The 15,612-nt window shown below is 45.8% G+C and overlaps 1 protein-coding gene across 1 annotated transcript in view; it reads right to left on the reverse strand.

Moving 5' to 3' along the window:
* Positions 1-1,792: 1,792 nt before the first annotated feature.
* The window catches only part of LOC106555386 (solute carrier family 12 member 9-like), a 120,486-nt gene continuing 106,666 nt past the window's right edge, over positions 1,793-15,612 (reverse strand). Inside the window, exons 11-13 of the mRNA XM_087725076.1 lie at positions 9,843-10,017; positions 4,936-5,082; positions 1,793-3,041 (exon numbers count right to left, since the gene is read on the reverse strand). Coding sequence (XP_087581202.1) covers positions 2,242-3,041; positions 4,936-5,082; positions 9,843-10,017 — 1,122 coding nt within the window. The 3' untranslated portion in view covers positions 1,793-2,241. The remainder of the gene's footprint in view (positions 3,042-4,935; positions 5,083-9,842; positions 10,018-15,612) is intronic.

Consider the following 15,612-nt stretch of genomic DNA (forward strand, 5'->3'; position numbering starts at 1 on the left):
TCTCTCTCTCTCCCTCCCCCTCCCTCCCTCCCTCCCTCCCTCTCTCTCTCTCTCTCTCTCACACACACACACACACACACACACACACACACACACACACACACACGGCAACTGCCTTTGCTACACCACAAGCAGCATACGCTTTAGATCAGGAGTCTCCAAACTTGGAAACGTTTAAGATTTGTGGACTTCAACTCCCAGAATTCCTCAGCCAGTTGGGTGGGGCATTCGGGGAGCTGAAAGCCAAAAGTCTTAAAGGCAGACTGGGGAATTCTGGGAGTTGAAGGCCAGAAGTCTTAAAGACAGACTGGGGGATTCTGGGAGTTGAAGGCCACAAGTCTCAAAGGCTGACTGGGGGATTCTGGGAGTTGAAGGCCAGAAGTCTCAAAGGCTGACTGGGGGATTCTGGGAGTTGAAGGCCAGAAGTGTTAAAGGCTGACCGGGGAATTCTGGGAGTTGAAGGCCCAGAAGTCTTAAAGGCTGACCGGGGAATTCTGGGAGTTGAAGGCCACAAGTCTCAAAGGCTGACTGGGGGATTCTGGGAGTTGAAGACCACAAGTCTTAAATGCTGACTGGGGGATTCTGGGAGTTGAAGGCCAGAAGTGTTAAAGGCTGACCGGGGAATTCTGGGAGTTGAAGACCACAAGTCTTAAAGACAGACTGGGGGATTCTGGGAGTTGAAGGCCACAAGTCTCAAAGGCTGACTGGGGGATTCTGGGAGTTGAAGGCCAGAAGTCTCAAAGGCTGACTGGGGGATTCTGGGAGTTGAAGGCCAGAAGTGTTAAAGGCTGACCGGGGAATTCTGGGAGTTGAAGGCCAGAAGTCTTAAAGACAGACTGGGGGATTCTGGGAGTTGAAGGCCACAAGTCTCAAAGGCTGACTGGGGGATTCTGGGAGTTGAAGGCCAGAAGTCTTAAAGGCTGACTGGGGAATTCTGGGAATTGAAGGCCAGAAGTGTTAAAGGCTGACCGGGGAATTCTGGGAGTTGAAGGCCAGAAGTCTTAAAGGCTGACCGGGGAATTCTGGGAATTGAAGGCCAGAAGTCTTAAAGGCTGACTGGGGAATTCTGGGAATTGAAGGCCAGAAGTGTTAAAGGCTGACCGGGGAATTCTGGGAGTTGAAGGCCAGAAGTCTTAAAGGCTGACCGGGGAATTCTGGGAGTTGAAGGCCAGAAGTCTTAAAGGCTGACTGGGGAATTCTGGGAATTGAAGGCCAGAAGTGTTAAAGGCTGACCGGGGAATTCTGGGAGTTGAAGGCCAGAAGTCTTAAAGGCTGACCGGGGAATTCTGGGAGTTGAAGGCCACAAGTCTCAAAGGCTGACTGGGGAATTCTGGGAATTGAAGGCCAGAAGTGTTAAAGGCTGACCGGGGAATTCTGGGAGTTGAAGGCCACAAGTCTTAAAGGCTGACTGGGGGATTCTGGAAGTTGAAGGCCACAAGTCTTAAAGGCTGATTGGGGGATTCTGGGAGTTGAAGGCCACAAGTCTTAAAGGCTGACTGGGGGATTCTGGGAGTTGAAGGCCACAAGTCTTAAAGGCTGATTGGGGGATTCTGGGAGTTGAAGGCCACAAGTCTTAAAGGCTGACTGGGGGATTCTGGGAGTTGAAGGCCACAAGTCTTAAAGGCTGACTGGGGGATTTTGGAAGTTGAAGGCCACAAGTCTCAAAGGCTGACTGGGGGATTCTGGGATTGAAGGCCACAAGTCTTAAAGTTGCCAAGTTTGGCGCTCCCTGCCTTAAATCCTGATCCTCATTGTTCCTATAAGAAACGCCTCCCCTGCCATCACCACAGACTGAAATCCAACAACCTTTAATTCTGTTCCCATCTTTACAAGTGTCCCAAGAAAGGCAGCCATCAAGAGTTTTCCAAAGCCACCAGCACCATGGAACCTTCTGGCTGCCAACCTCCCAAGATGGAGGTCCCAGACTCAGCTTTATATTCTTTGGTTGTTTACAAGTAGTTCGGAAAAGCAGCACAGAGGAGACCCCGCTGGATGGAAGCACTCGGCTAGGAACACTGAGCCGGGCCCTAACCCTGTTGCCCAGCTGTCGTTGGGAGGCGTCGCAACAGCCCAGTCTGGGACGAAAAGGGTGGGGGAGATATGGAACCCCAACTCCAGCCAAGAACATTGCTGGTTGATCTTCGGCTCCCCTTCACCGCGATCCTTGAGGGCCATCCTTGACGGCCTGGTGTTCCATCAACCACCAGCCCTTGCCCACAGTGGACAACCGACAGCCCTGCTTTACAGCTGAGTGCTCGTAACGGCGCTCACCCCATGGACAAGCAGTGTGGGGCCCAGTCCGTGGGTCAGGATCTCCAGCTGTTCCAAATACCTGGGGTATAAATTAGTGTCCGCGGGAGGACGGGGCAGGTAAAGGAAGCGGACAGTTGGGGTGGAACTCTGCTGGAGAATCAGCTGGTTAACCGCAGTCAAATACTCGTTGGAGATGGACGTGATGTTGCTGGAGGCATTGAGGGCGCCGTCCGCCGAGTCTTCCTGGCGGCTGTGCCAATGGAGAGCCACCACGTCGTCCCACAGCACCAGTTGGACCTTCGCCCGGATGCGCAGGTCCTTCAGAAGCTGCCGGAGCTTGTCCTCCTGCCCCTGGCGGCTGGCGCAACTCTGCACGCACAGGAAGAGGCGCAACTGAGCCCGTCGCCACGAGCGGGTCATGGCCAGGACGCAGCCCATCTGCAACAGGAAGAGGCTGCTGGTATCGACGTAGCGGGCGCTGTCGGGGCGCAAAAGGTTGATGGGCCAGACGTCGATGAGGGGCTGGGCTCGCCAGCCGATGGACTGAGGCAGCTGGAGCTGGTCGAAGTAGCGGGCCAGAAGGACGTTGCGCGACATCTTCATGGCATCGCAGATGATGGCCACGTACTCCCGGGAAGACAGTTGCTTGGGGCCTCCCGAGGTCCAGACGGAAGGGAAGTCGTGCCAAATGGCCTCGTCTCTGCTGAAAGCGGTGGGCTGGGACACGTTGTCGAGTGGAGGCGGGTAGTCGTAGAAGCCCAGCGCGATGGTGTTAGGCCTCATGCCTCCTGGAGGAGGAGGAGACAAAACAAGAGCTGGGTTTTAGAATAGAATAGAATGGAATGGAGTAACAGAACGAAACAGAACAGAATGAATTTAACAGAATAGAGTGGAGTGGGATGGGATGAGATAGGATAGGATAGGATAGGATATGGAATAGAAATGAATAGGAATAGAAATAGAATGGAATAGAATAGAACAGACAGGAATAAAATAGAATAGAAATAAGGAATAGAATGGAATAGAATAGAACAGAGGACAGGAATAGAATAGAATGGAATAACAGAACGAAACAGAATGAAACAGAACAGAATGAATTTAACAGAATAGAATGGAGTGGAGTGTGATGGGATGGGATAGAATAGAATAAGGAATAGAATGGAATAGAATGGAACAGAGAGGACAGGAATAGAATAGAATGGAATGGAATAACTGAACGAAACAGAATGAAACAGAACGAACAGAATGAATTTAATAGAATAGAATGGAATAGAATAAGGAATAGAATAAAGAATAGAAATCGGAATGGAATGTAATAGAATTGGAATAGAATAGAACAGAGAGAATAGGAATAGAATAGAATAGAAAGGAGTTACAGAACGAAACAGAACGAACAGAATAGAATGAATTTAATAGAATAGAAAAGAATAGAATATAATGGAGAGGAGTGGAATAGAATGGAATGGAGTAACAGAACAAAACAGAATGAAACAGAACGAACAGAATATAATGAATTTAATAGAATAGAATAGAATGGAGCAGAGTGGAGTGGAATGGAATAGAATAACAGAGTTGGAAGGGACCTTTGAGGTCTTAGGCAGGAAACCCTACACCACTTCAGACAAATAGTTATCCAACATCTTCTTAAGATCTTTTAGCATTTTGTACTTATTCTTCTATACTTCTTATACTTATACGGGTAGTCCTCAACTTATGACAGTTGGTTTAGTTCGTTATAACAGCAGTAAAAAAACCTGGCTTATGACCTTTTTTGACCCTTACAACCGTTGCAGTGCCCCCATGGTCATGTGATCAAAATTTGTACGCTTGGCAACTGACTCATATTTACGACGGTTGCTGTCTACTCTACTCTACTCTACTCTATTTTCCAATATCTATTCTATTCTGTTATTGTTCTGGTAAAATCTGTTAAAATCTGCCCTTACTTCTATGGATTTAACCAAATGGAGGGGGAAAATAAAAAGGTATTAATACACAAATATATGCTTAAAGGATGGTGTCTGTGTAACTATTAAAATGAAAATAAATTGTGGAAGAGGGAATTTAAGATTGTTATCTAAATACAGAACTGGGTTTGGTAGAATACCATCCCAAAAATACACCAGACCGAAGAGGAAAATATCTAAATGCAACAACGGAAAGAGGGAGTGGAGAGAGAAGTAGAGGGAAAGATAGGAAGAGGAGAGGAGAAAGGAGAGGGAAAGAAAAAAAGGGGAAAGGAGAGGAAGAATTGGAGAGGAAATAAGAATAGGAGAGAGGGTAGGAAAGGGGAAAAGAGGGGAGGAGTGGGGGAGAAGAAAGGGAAGTCGAGAAGGGAAAGGAGAGGAGGAAAGAAAAAAGGAGAGAAGGAGAGGAGAAGGAAAGAAAGGAAGGAAGGAAGAAGTAAGGTTGTAAAATAAGATCGGTGTATGGGATGGTAGAAAAGCAATCTCAATCGTATTGTTAATTGTAGGGGAGGAAAAACTGTTATAAATGTTAAAAGATAACACAGATTATTAATAATAGTTACGAGATTGTACATTTGTGAATGCATGCACGAGAAATGAAAATAAAAAACTGCTTTTTTTTAAAAAAAGAATGGATTTAACTTGTTTAACATGAATTTAGATGCAAGTTGAAGCTGAAGGAAAGGTGACCACCTAGAAATCCAAGGTTACCTACCCAGTCCGGAGATGAAGAGCAGCTGCTGTGTGCCGTGCCGGACTGAGCTGGCCAGGGTCAGATTGACGAAAGCTTTGATGTTCAACCGGTCTACCAGCTGCAGCCAGGAGTCCGCCTGGTCAGGCAAGGGATCGGATGGCAGGCAGTCTGGGGACAAGCAGAGAGGGTCACTCTTAGCGCCTGGCCCAGCGGAAGGAAAGGACAAAGGTGCCATTATCCGAGACGGTTCCACCACAAAACCGCGGTCGACTAAAGCGCGCTCGACGAAACCGCGTACCTGACGTCATCACAGCGCCGACGAAAAAAGCACGCTGTGAGCGGTAAAGCTAAAATTAACACGTAAACATAAACCTAACCCCCCCAAACCTAACCCTAAACCTAACCCTAAACCTAACCCTAAACCTAACCCTTAACCTAACCCTAAACTTAACCCTAAACCTAACCCTAAACTTAACCCTAAACTTAACCCTAAACCTAACCCTTAACCTAACCCTTAACCTAACGCTAAACCTAACCCTTAACCTAACCCTAAACTTAACCCTAAACCTAACCCTTAACCTAACCCTAAACTTAACCCTAAACCTAACCCTAAACTTAACCCTAAACCTAACCCTTAACCTAACGCTAAACCTAACGGTAACCCTTAACCTAACCCTAAACCTAACCCTAATGCTTAATGTAACCCTAACCCTAACCCTTAACCTAACCCTAACCCTAACCGTAACCCTAAACCTAACCCTTACCTTTACGTGAATCGGCTTGCTTTAAAAGCACTTTTTAAAGCGCCCTTTTTTCTCCGCGGTCGTTGTTGTCACGCTGCTGATGACGTCAGCGACGCGCTTTAATTGGGCGCGCTTTAGTGGACCACAGTTTTGTCGTGCCACGATCCGAGACATTTTCTTCTTGGTGATAGTTGCCAATACGTTTGGCTTTAAAATAGCCTTTCCCAACCTAATTTTAATCCACCAGGATGCTGTCAGGGGAAATTCTGGGAGTTGAAGTCCATACATCTTAAATTTGTCAAAGTTCAAAAACTCTTTTAACACCATGTCCCATATTTGGGGGGGGGCATGGTGTTTAGAGCACTTTTGAACGTGCCTTTAGACAGCTCACCGAGAATTGCATCACTGCTGCTGGTGGGAAAACGGGATATAAATGAAACCAAAAAGGAATGGATTGTAAATTTGATTAATGGCAGCCAGAATTAGCGATGGCTAAATATTGGGGAGGAAATTGGGATATTCAAAGAAATGAATGGTATAATGAAATTCGGAATATGGCAACAACTGATAAATTAACAACAGAAATTAGGAGACTAAAACATATGAAGAACGGTTGCAGGAACTGGGGATGTCTAGTTTAATAGAAAGAAGGACCAGGGGAGACATGATAGCAGTCTTCCAATATCACAAAGAAGAGGGAGTCAAACTATTCTCCAAAGCACCTGAGGGCAGAACAAGAAGCAATGGGTGGAAACTAATCAAGGAGAGAAGCAACTTAGAACTGAGGAGAAATTTCTTGACAGTGAGAACAATTAATCAGTGGAACAGAAGTTGCCTCCAGAAGTTGTGAATGCCCCAACACTGGAAGATTTTAAGAAGATGTTGGATAGCCATTTGTCTGAAACAGTATAGGGTTTCATGCCTAGGCAGGGGCATTGGACTAGAAGACCTCCAAGGTCCCTTCCAACTCTGCTATTGTATTGTATTATTGTATTAAATTAAATTTAAAAAAGGGATGATCAAAGCCCATAAATATGGGGGGATTTTATAAAATCGGTGCTGCTGGAAAGCAAAGGGAATAAATCTACTCAAGAATATATGTTGTTTTGGAGGGGATGGCACAACTGGAATATAGTGTATATCTTTTAGTTGTTATACACAAAGAAATATAGGGGGGGGAAGGGTCTCCAGGGGCTGGACATGCACTGTAATATTTGGTTTCCCCTCCCCTCTTTTTTCTTTTCTCTTTCTTTTTTGTATTTAGATGTATGTTTGTATTAGTTGTATTTTAAAAATATATATATGAAAAAAACCCCTCTTAACTAGATGTTACAATACTGGATTAGGAACAGGGCCATCTGGATTCAAGCTTACTCATGGGCAATTTGGGGCTAAGCTGTTTCCTACCTCGCAGGGTCGTTGTGGGAGAAAGTAGCAGGAAGAAGAAAACTATGCACACTGCTTGGGCCTCTGGAGGATTTAGAAAATGAGTTCCAATTTTACCAAGGCATAAAACCCCCAACCCTTTGGAGAGCTTCATATACTACCGGCTATGTTAATTTTTTATTTTTCCTGATCGGAAGGGCGATGCTGCTAAATTGATTCCTTTTTGGCCTGAAAATAAACTTTACATTTCCTCTGCTATCCTTTGAGATCTAATCTTCTTACAGCAGCCTCCTAAAATATTATTCCTTTTTTTCAACAATCTTCCTCAAAAGGCATATCCTTCTGCTGTGCAAGTAGTCCTCGGCTTACAACGATTCATTTAGTGACTACTCAAAGTTAGGACGCTGGAAAAAGTGACCTAGGAGCATTTTTTCACACTTAAAAGACTGCTGCAGCACACCCATATATAGTGACGTGATCAAAATCCGGACACGTGGCAACGGGACTCAGATTTACGACGGCCGCAGTGTCCCGGGGTGACGTGATCCCCTTTTTGCGATCCTCCTGGCAAGCAAAGTCAACGGGGAAGCCGGACTCCCTTTGCAACCGTCGTTACTAACTTAACTCAACTGCCGTGATTCCCTTATCAACGGTGGCAAGGAAGGTCGCAAAATGGGGCAAAACAATTACTGAACGACGGCCTCGTTTAGCAACAGGAATTTTGTGTTTGTGTTTGTGTCTGTGTGTGTGTGTGGATTTTTGGTCGTAAGTCGAGGACTGCCTGTGGCCCAATGCCAGATTTCTCATTTGCCAAATGGGAGAACGGTGGCTTTGCCGTGTGGGCAAATTATGAGCCGAGGTGGCGCAGTGGCTAAATGCAGCACTGCAGGCTACTTCAGCTGACTGCAGTTCTGCAGTTCGGCTGTTCAAATCTCACCGGCTCAAGGTTGACTCAGCCTTCCATCCTTCCGAGGTGGGTAAAATGAGGACCCGGATTGTTGTTGGGGGCGATATGCTGACTCTGTAAACCGCTTAGAGAGGGCTGAAAGCCCTACGAAGCGGTATATAAGTCTAACTGCTATTGCTAAAGGAGAAACAGGTTTGTTGCCAGCAGATTACGGAGTTCCCAAGCCCTGAAACTTCCTCTGATGCCCCCCCCCCTCAACCTTCTAGGACCCGAAGGAGGTGCCCCCACCCCAATTCTCTGCAACTTCCACGATCTGCATTGTTGCTTAGATTTCATCCCTGCCTTTCCCTCCCTCCCTCCCTTTCCTCCTCCCCCTCCCCTCTGTTTTGGTCTAGGTAAAAAATAAAAAAAAAATGAAATTAGCAACCCTCCTCCTCCTCCCACATTCCCCCTTTTCTCTGGGGGGGGGAGATATCCATTAGTTACCATGGAAACCCAAATAGCTCCAGGAGGGGCCCCCCTTTTGCAGCCTTCACAAAAGCATCTGAGAAATCAATTTGTAGTACAAAGGATGAGAGTTCCAAGGGGGAAAAAGGAAGGAACGCTAGGATATTTTCCATCCAGCTGGAGTAAAAGGCTGTGCGTGGGCTACTGGATCATCGACGACTCCATAATCCCTGGCGGGGTGGACTCTGGGCAACTCAGTGGAGCTCTGCTAATCTTTTAATGGCCGGATGCTCTTCCTGTCGCCAATGTGGAATTTTGTTCGGCAGGTAGATTCTCATCGTGCCCAGAGAGAGAGAAATATCTGCCTCTGCTTAGGATTGAACTCACAGCCTCCTGATCATGAGGTGACAGTGCTCCATTTCTAGGCCGCTGCATCACCCTTGGCTGCAAAATTTAGGAAGTTCCACTAGGTGGCAGTGCGGAGAGACTGGGGTCTGTCTGGGGCCATCTAGGGATGGGCCAGAGATTTGCAGTTGAGGTGTTGGATACTTCACAGTCCTCAACTTACGACCGCAATAGAACCCTAAATTGAGTTAGCGAGTTTTGCCCCCTTTTACGACCTTTCTGGGCACAGTTGTTAAGTGAATCACTGCAGTTGTTAAATCAGCAGCCTGGTTGTTAAGCGAACCTGCCTTGGCTTGTCAGAAGGCTGCAAAAGGCGACGACGAGAGGAGACACCGTCATTAATATGAGTCCACTGCCGAGCGCCTGAATTTTGATCATGGGGGCGGATAGGAAGGCAGCAATGATGTGCTAGGCATGAAAAACGGTCGTACGTCACTTTTTGGAGTGCCGTTGTTAACTCCCAATGGTCACTAAATGAACTGTTGTAAGTCGGGGACTACCTGTATGCTTATGTTTGGAAAATTGTCCCAACATCTCCATCCTGTCTGCGTGAAACGGTTCTTGTTAGTTGCAACAATTTAGTATTTCTCAACCTCCGCCATTTTATGAGGTGTGGACTTCAACTCCCAGAATTCCCCAGCCAGCTGGCTGGGGAATTCTGGGAGTTGAAGTCCATACCTCATAAAATGGCGGAGGTTGAGAAATATTAGTCCAATCTCGAAGGAAACCTCATGGGACCTTTGTCTGGACCTCTGATGACCTCCGATTCCAGGGGTCGGCAACCTTAAACACTCAAAGAGTCACAAAGGTCCTAACCGGAAGCCCCCCCGTTCGATTCTGGAGCCGACCGGAAGTCCGGTTCCCCCACCATAGAGTCTCTTCCTAGCACGGTCCTTTTTCCTCTACCTGTCCTAACCGAAAGCCCTATCAGCTGTGGTGTCGATCGGCGACAGGGAGCCGCAGCAGAGGGATGAAAGAGCCACATGCGGCTCCAGAGCCGCGGGTTGCTGACGCCTGTCCTCCTCCCCCCATCTCCTTACCCAGATCCGCCAATTCTACGTGGCCGAGGACGTACAAGCCACTTTTCTTGAGGTCGTTGATGAAGCGGATGAGCTGGAGGGAGGTCCGTGGATTCCGCACCATCAGCAACACTTGCGGGCGCCAAAACTTGACGTGTTCTTTGCGGCTGTCCAACAGCAGCAGGTACTTGCGGACCTGGGTGCGAAAGAAGCGCAAAGGTCAGATAGAACAAAAAAAAATTGGGGGGGAGAGGCGGGATTCCTTTGTCAAATCCTGAGTTTATTCAGGAAACTTTTCCTCTAAGTCAGTATTTTCTGGAACTTTAAAGTGCCAACATAGCCTGCAGAAAAATGGATCTAAGTGGATTGCAGCCACAAAGACTATTCAGGCTGGGGATGATGGGAGCTGTTGTCCCACTGTTCTAACCGAGGCTGCCCAAGAGCAGGAAGCAAACTCCTTGTCCCGACAAAAAACCCTTTTATTAGTTTGCTGTGAATTCTGCTCATTCACACCCAGCAAAGTCTTTCAAGGGAGGATTTACAGTCACAGACCTTATCTGGCTTGGAGAGTGGCCAGGCCGAGATCTGCAGAACTTGGCAAGGAGCCTCGGAGAGTCACAAATCAATTAAGTGAACTAATTGTCTCCTGCAAACTCCACTCCCCTTTCGCTCCTCTTTTATTTCCTCTGGGAGGGGCCATTCATCGTCCACCTGTGGCCTTACTCTCAAACCGACTCCGGTTCTTTAGCTGTTCCCTTCCTCTGGCCACTCTGCGCATGCGCACACTGGGAACAGGCTCCAGCTGCTCTTCTGCCCCACTGATGTCTGACTCTGAAGACAGCTGATAACTGTCGGACGGCTCTAGCCCCCTCTCTGCCTCGGACATCCGAGCCTTCCCCAGACTCCAGGACTGGCCCATCTTCCTCCCCAACCTCCTCACTGTCCGGTGGGCCACAACACCCATCACGAAGGATTATGCATCGCTCTACAATTTTAACAGGTAGAAGATGGCAATCAAAGTTCAAAGCGACTGTTTCAGCCGATGTGTAAATTTAACAGCAATTCAAGCAGGGGCTTCAAGACATGTTTTTGCAATTGTCATTGGCTTACAGCCATTCATGTAGTGACTGTTTGGCTAGTCTAGTGAAGAGAAGGACCAGGGGAGACAGGAGAGCATCTTCCAATATTGGAGAGGAAGGAGCCAAGCTATTTTCTAAAGCACAAGAAAGAGAAAGAGAGAAAGAAAGAAAGAAAGAAAGAAAGAAAGAAAGAAAGAAAGAAAGAAAGAAAGAAAGAAAGGGAGATAGCGAGGGAGGGAAGGAAGGAAGGAAAAATAATTAAAAAGAGAGAGACATAGCTAATCTAGTGAAGAGAAGGACCAGGGGAGACAGGATAGCATCTTCCAATATTGGAGAGGAAGGAGCCAAGCTATTTTCTAAAGCACAAGAAAGAGAAAGAAAGAAAGAGAAAGAAAGAAAGAAAGAAAGAAAGGGAGATAGCGAGGGAGGGAAGGAAGGAAAAATAATTAAAAAGGGAGACATGGCTAGTCTAATGAAGAGAAGGACCAGGGGAGACATGATAGCATCTTCCAATATTGGAGAGGAAGGAGCCAAGCTATTTTCTAAAGCACAAGAAAGAGAAAGAGAGAAAGAAAGAAAGAAAGAAAGAAAGAAAGAAAGAAAGAAAGAAAGAAAGGGAGATAGCGAGGGAGGGAAGGAAGGGAGGAAAAATAATTTAAAAAAGGAGACATGGCTAGTCTAATGAAGAGAAGGACCAGGGGAGACATGAGAGCATCTTCCAATATTGGAGAGGAAGGAGCCAAGCTATTTTCTAAAGCACAAGAAAGAGAAAGAAAGAAAGAGAAAGAAAGAAAGAAAGAAAGGAAGGAAGGAAGGAAGGAAGGAAGGGAGATAGCGAGGGAGGGAAGGAAGGAAAAATAATTAAAAAGAGAGACATGGCTAGTCTAGTGAAGAGAAGGACCAGGGGAGACAGGATAGCATCATCCAATATTGGAGAGGAAGGAGCCAAGCTATTTTCTAAAGCACAAGAAAGAGAAAGAGAGAAAGAGAGAGAGAGAGAGAGAGAGAAAGAAAGAAAGAAAGAAAGAAAGAAAGAAAGGGAGATAGCGAGGGAGGGAGGGAAGGAAGGAAAAATAATTAAAAAGGGAGACATGGCTAGTCTAATGAAGAGAAGGACCAGGGGAGACAGGATAGCATCTTCCAATATTGGAGAGGAAGGAGCCAAGCTATTTTCTAAAGCACAAGAAAGAGAAAGAGAGAGAGAAAGAAAGAGAGAGAGAAAGAAAAAAAGAAAGAAAGAAAGGGAGATAGCGAGGGAGGGAAGGAAGGAAGGAAAAATAATTACAAAAGGGAGACATGGCTAGTCTAGTGAAGAGAAGGACCAGGGGAGACAGGAGAGCATCTTCCAATATTTGAGGGGCTGCCACAGAGAGGAGAAAGTCAAGCTATTCTCCAAAGCCCCCGAAGGCCAAACAAGGAACAATGGATGGAAACCGATGAAGGAGAGATTAAACCTGGAAATAAGGAGAAATTTTCTGACAGGGAGAACAATCAACCCATGGATCAGAAGTTTCCATCGGAAGTCGTGGGAGCTTCATCACGGGAAGCTTTCAAGAAGAGACTGGACTGCCATCTGTCAGAAATGGTGTAGGGTCTCCTGCTTGGGTGGGGGGTTGGACTAGATGACCTACGAGGTCCCTTCCAACTCTGTTATTCTGTATTCTATCATTTGAAGTTACAACGGCCCTGCATTGAAAAAAATACTTGCGTTTTTCACACTTAGGACTGTTGCAACATCTGCACTGGCCACCTGATCAAAATTTGGATGTTTGGCAACTGGTTCATATTTATGACGGTTGCAGTGTCCCGAGGGGTGTGGGTGTGTGTGTCATATGATCCGCTTTTGCGTCCTTCTGGCAAGCAAAAGTTAAGCCAGATTCGCTTAACAACTGTGTGACTAATTTAACAACCGCAATGATTCGGCTAACAACTGTGGCAAGAAAGGTCGCAAAATGGGGCAAACCTCACTTCACAAACATCTCACTTGGAAAAACATAAATTTTAGGCTCAATTGAGGTTTTAAGTCAAGGACTTTAAAAAAAAAAACAAGACTAATGCAAAAATAATAAAAATTAGCCAGGGGATGCTTGCAGCTGCTTTCAATCTAAGTGGGTGAAATAGGTTCAAGGAGAGAAGCAACTTAGAACTAAAGAGAAATTTCCTGGCAGTTAGAACAATTAATCAATGGAACGACTGGTTTTCAGAAGTTGTGAATACTCCAAGATTTTAGGAAGATTTTGGAACAACCATTTGTCTGAAGTGGTGTAGGTTTTCCCGCCTAAGCAGGGGGTTGGGCTAGAAGACCTCCAAGGTCCCTTCCAATTCTGTTATTCTATTCTATTCTATTCTATATTCCAATATTTATTCTGTTCTGTTCTATATTCCAATATTTATTCTATTCTATATTCCAATATTTATTCTGTTCTGTTCTATTCTATTCTATATTCCAATATTTATTCTATTCTATATTCCAATGTTTATTCTATATTCCAATATTTATTCTATTCTTTATTCCAATATTTATTCTGTTCTGTTCTATTCTATTCTATATTCCAGTATTTATTCTATTCTATATTCCAATATTTATTCTATTCTATTCTATATTCCAATATTTATTCTATTCTTTATTCCAATATTTATTCTGTTCTGTTCTATTCTATTCTATATTCCAATATTTATTCTATTCTATATTCCAATATTTACTCTGTTCTGTTCTATTCTATATTCCAATATTTATTCTATTCTATTCTATTCTATATTCCAATATTTATTCTATTCTATTTTCCAATATTTATTCTATAATCCAATATTTATTCTGTTCTGTTCTATTTTATTCTATTCTATTCTAACCTAACCATAATCTTGGTTCAATTTGTGATCATATATATGCCTTTAGTCCTCATCAGGTTTCTCCTCCTGATTGGCTCCTTTGCAAAGCAGCCAGGTAAGGAAGATAAATGGAAGCCAATATCTCCCTGTCATATCCTGGATCAGTTGGAGAAAATGCTGGCTGAGCACCCCACTTGGCAGTCTACAATAGAGAAATAAAGGGGAGGGGGGCGGTGCCAGCCAGTGACAGCGCCATATGCCGGAGGTTCTGCCTGGATGGGTGGGAAACGACTGGGGGGTTTGAATCGACAGCAGGGACCAGCCTGGCAGCAAGAGGGAGGGAAGGAGGCAGGTCCCAATCATCACCCAACAAGTTGCTTTCCTAGATGGGCCCGGCCTTGGGTGCAAGAGTTTCTCATGGGGCTGATTTCTTTCTCCCCTAGTTGGGTGGTTGGCCCAGAAGGCAGGCAGTCCTCCAAAGGGAAGAACGGCCGGACTGTGGATTTCAGTCACTTCTGCCTTCCAGAAGAATGATATTGTCTTCCGGGGAAATCTCATTGTTTTGCTTTTAATTTTTTTCAATTTCCCTTACTTTCTAAATCGCTATATATGACCCATATGGCACTCATTCTTCTGGATCCTTCCTTCTACCTCTCTCCTTCCTTCCTTCCTTCTTTCCTTCCCTTTTCTGTTTCCTCCCTCCCTTTTCCTTCCTTCTTCTCTCTCCTTCCTTCACTCCCTCTCTCCCCTTTCCTTTTTCCTCCCTCCCTTTTCCTTCCTTCTTTCTTCTCTCTCCCTCCTTTCTTCCCTCCCCTTTCCTTTTTCCTCCCCCCTTTTCCTTCCTACTTCTCTCTCCCTCCTTCCTTCCCTCCCTTTCTGTTTCTTTCCTCCCTCCCTTTTCCTTCCTTCCTTCTTCTCTCTCCTTCCTTCACTCCCTCCCTCCCTTTTCCTTCCTTCCTTCTCTCCTTCCTTCCTTCCCTCCCTCCCCTTTCCTTTTTTCTCCCTCCCTTTCCTTTCCTTCTTTCTTCTCTCTCCCTTTCCTCCCTCCCCTCCCCTATTTCTTTCCTCCCTCCCTTTTCCTTCCTTCCTTCTCTCCTTCCTTCCCTCCCTCCCCTTTCCTTTTTCCTCCCTCCCTTTCCTTTCCTTCTTTCTTCTCTCTCCCTTTCCCTATTTCTTTCCTCCCTCCCTTTTCCTTCCTTCTTCTCTCTCCTTCCTTCCCTCCCTCCCCTTTCCTTTTTCCTCCCTCCCTTTTCTTTCCTTCTTTCTTCTCTCTCCCTTCCCTCCCCTTCCCTATTTCTTTCCTCCCTCCCTTTTCCTTCCTTCCTTCTTCTCTCTCCTTCCTTCCCTCCCTCCCCTTTCCTTTTTCCTCCCTCCCTTTTCTTTCCTTCTTTCTATCTCTCTCCCTTTCCTCCCTTCCCTCCCCTTCCCTATTTCTTCCCCCCTCCCTTTTCCTTCCTTCCTTCTTCTCTCTCCTTCCTTCCCTCCCTCCCCTTTCCTTTTTCCTCCCTCCCTTTTCCTTCTTTCTTTCTTCTCTCCCTCCTTCCTACATCCCCTCCCTTCTCCCCTCCTCCTCTTCTTTTCCTTTCCTCTCCCCCTTTCCCCTGCTCTTCCTTCCTTCCTTCCCTCCCCAACCTCCCCATTTCCAAAGCAGCCCCTAGCCTTATCTTTGTGCTCCTTTCCCCCAAATGAACTGGAGGCTCAAAGAGGCATCCAAAGTCTTAGCAGCTTCTCTGTCTTGGATTATTTTCTCTCTCTGCTTTCCTTTCGCGCTCTGTGTAAATTTATGCAAAGGCCTTGCAAAAAAAAGAAAAGAAAAAAATCGCCCTCCACCTCGAAAACTGCTTCGAGACGTGTGATGGAAATGACATTAAAAAATAAGAAAG

The sequence above is a fragment of the Thamnophis sirtalis genome, unplaced genomic scaffold (assembly GCF_051295495.1).
Source record: "Thamnophis sirtalis isolate CommonGarterSnake01/CBP01778 unplaced genomic scaffold, rThaSir2_p1.2 scaffold_11, whole genome shotgun sequence".
NCBI lineage: Eukaryota > Metazoa > Chordata > Lepidosauria > Squamata > Natricidae > Thamnophis > Thamnophis sirtalis.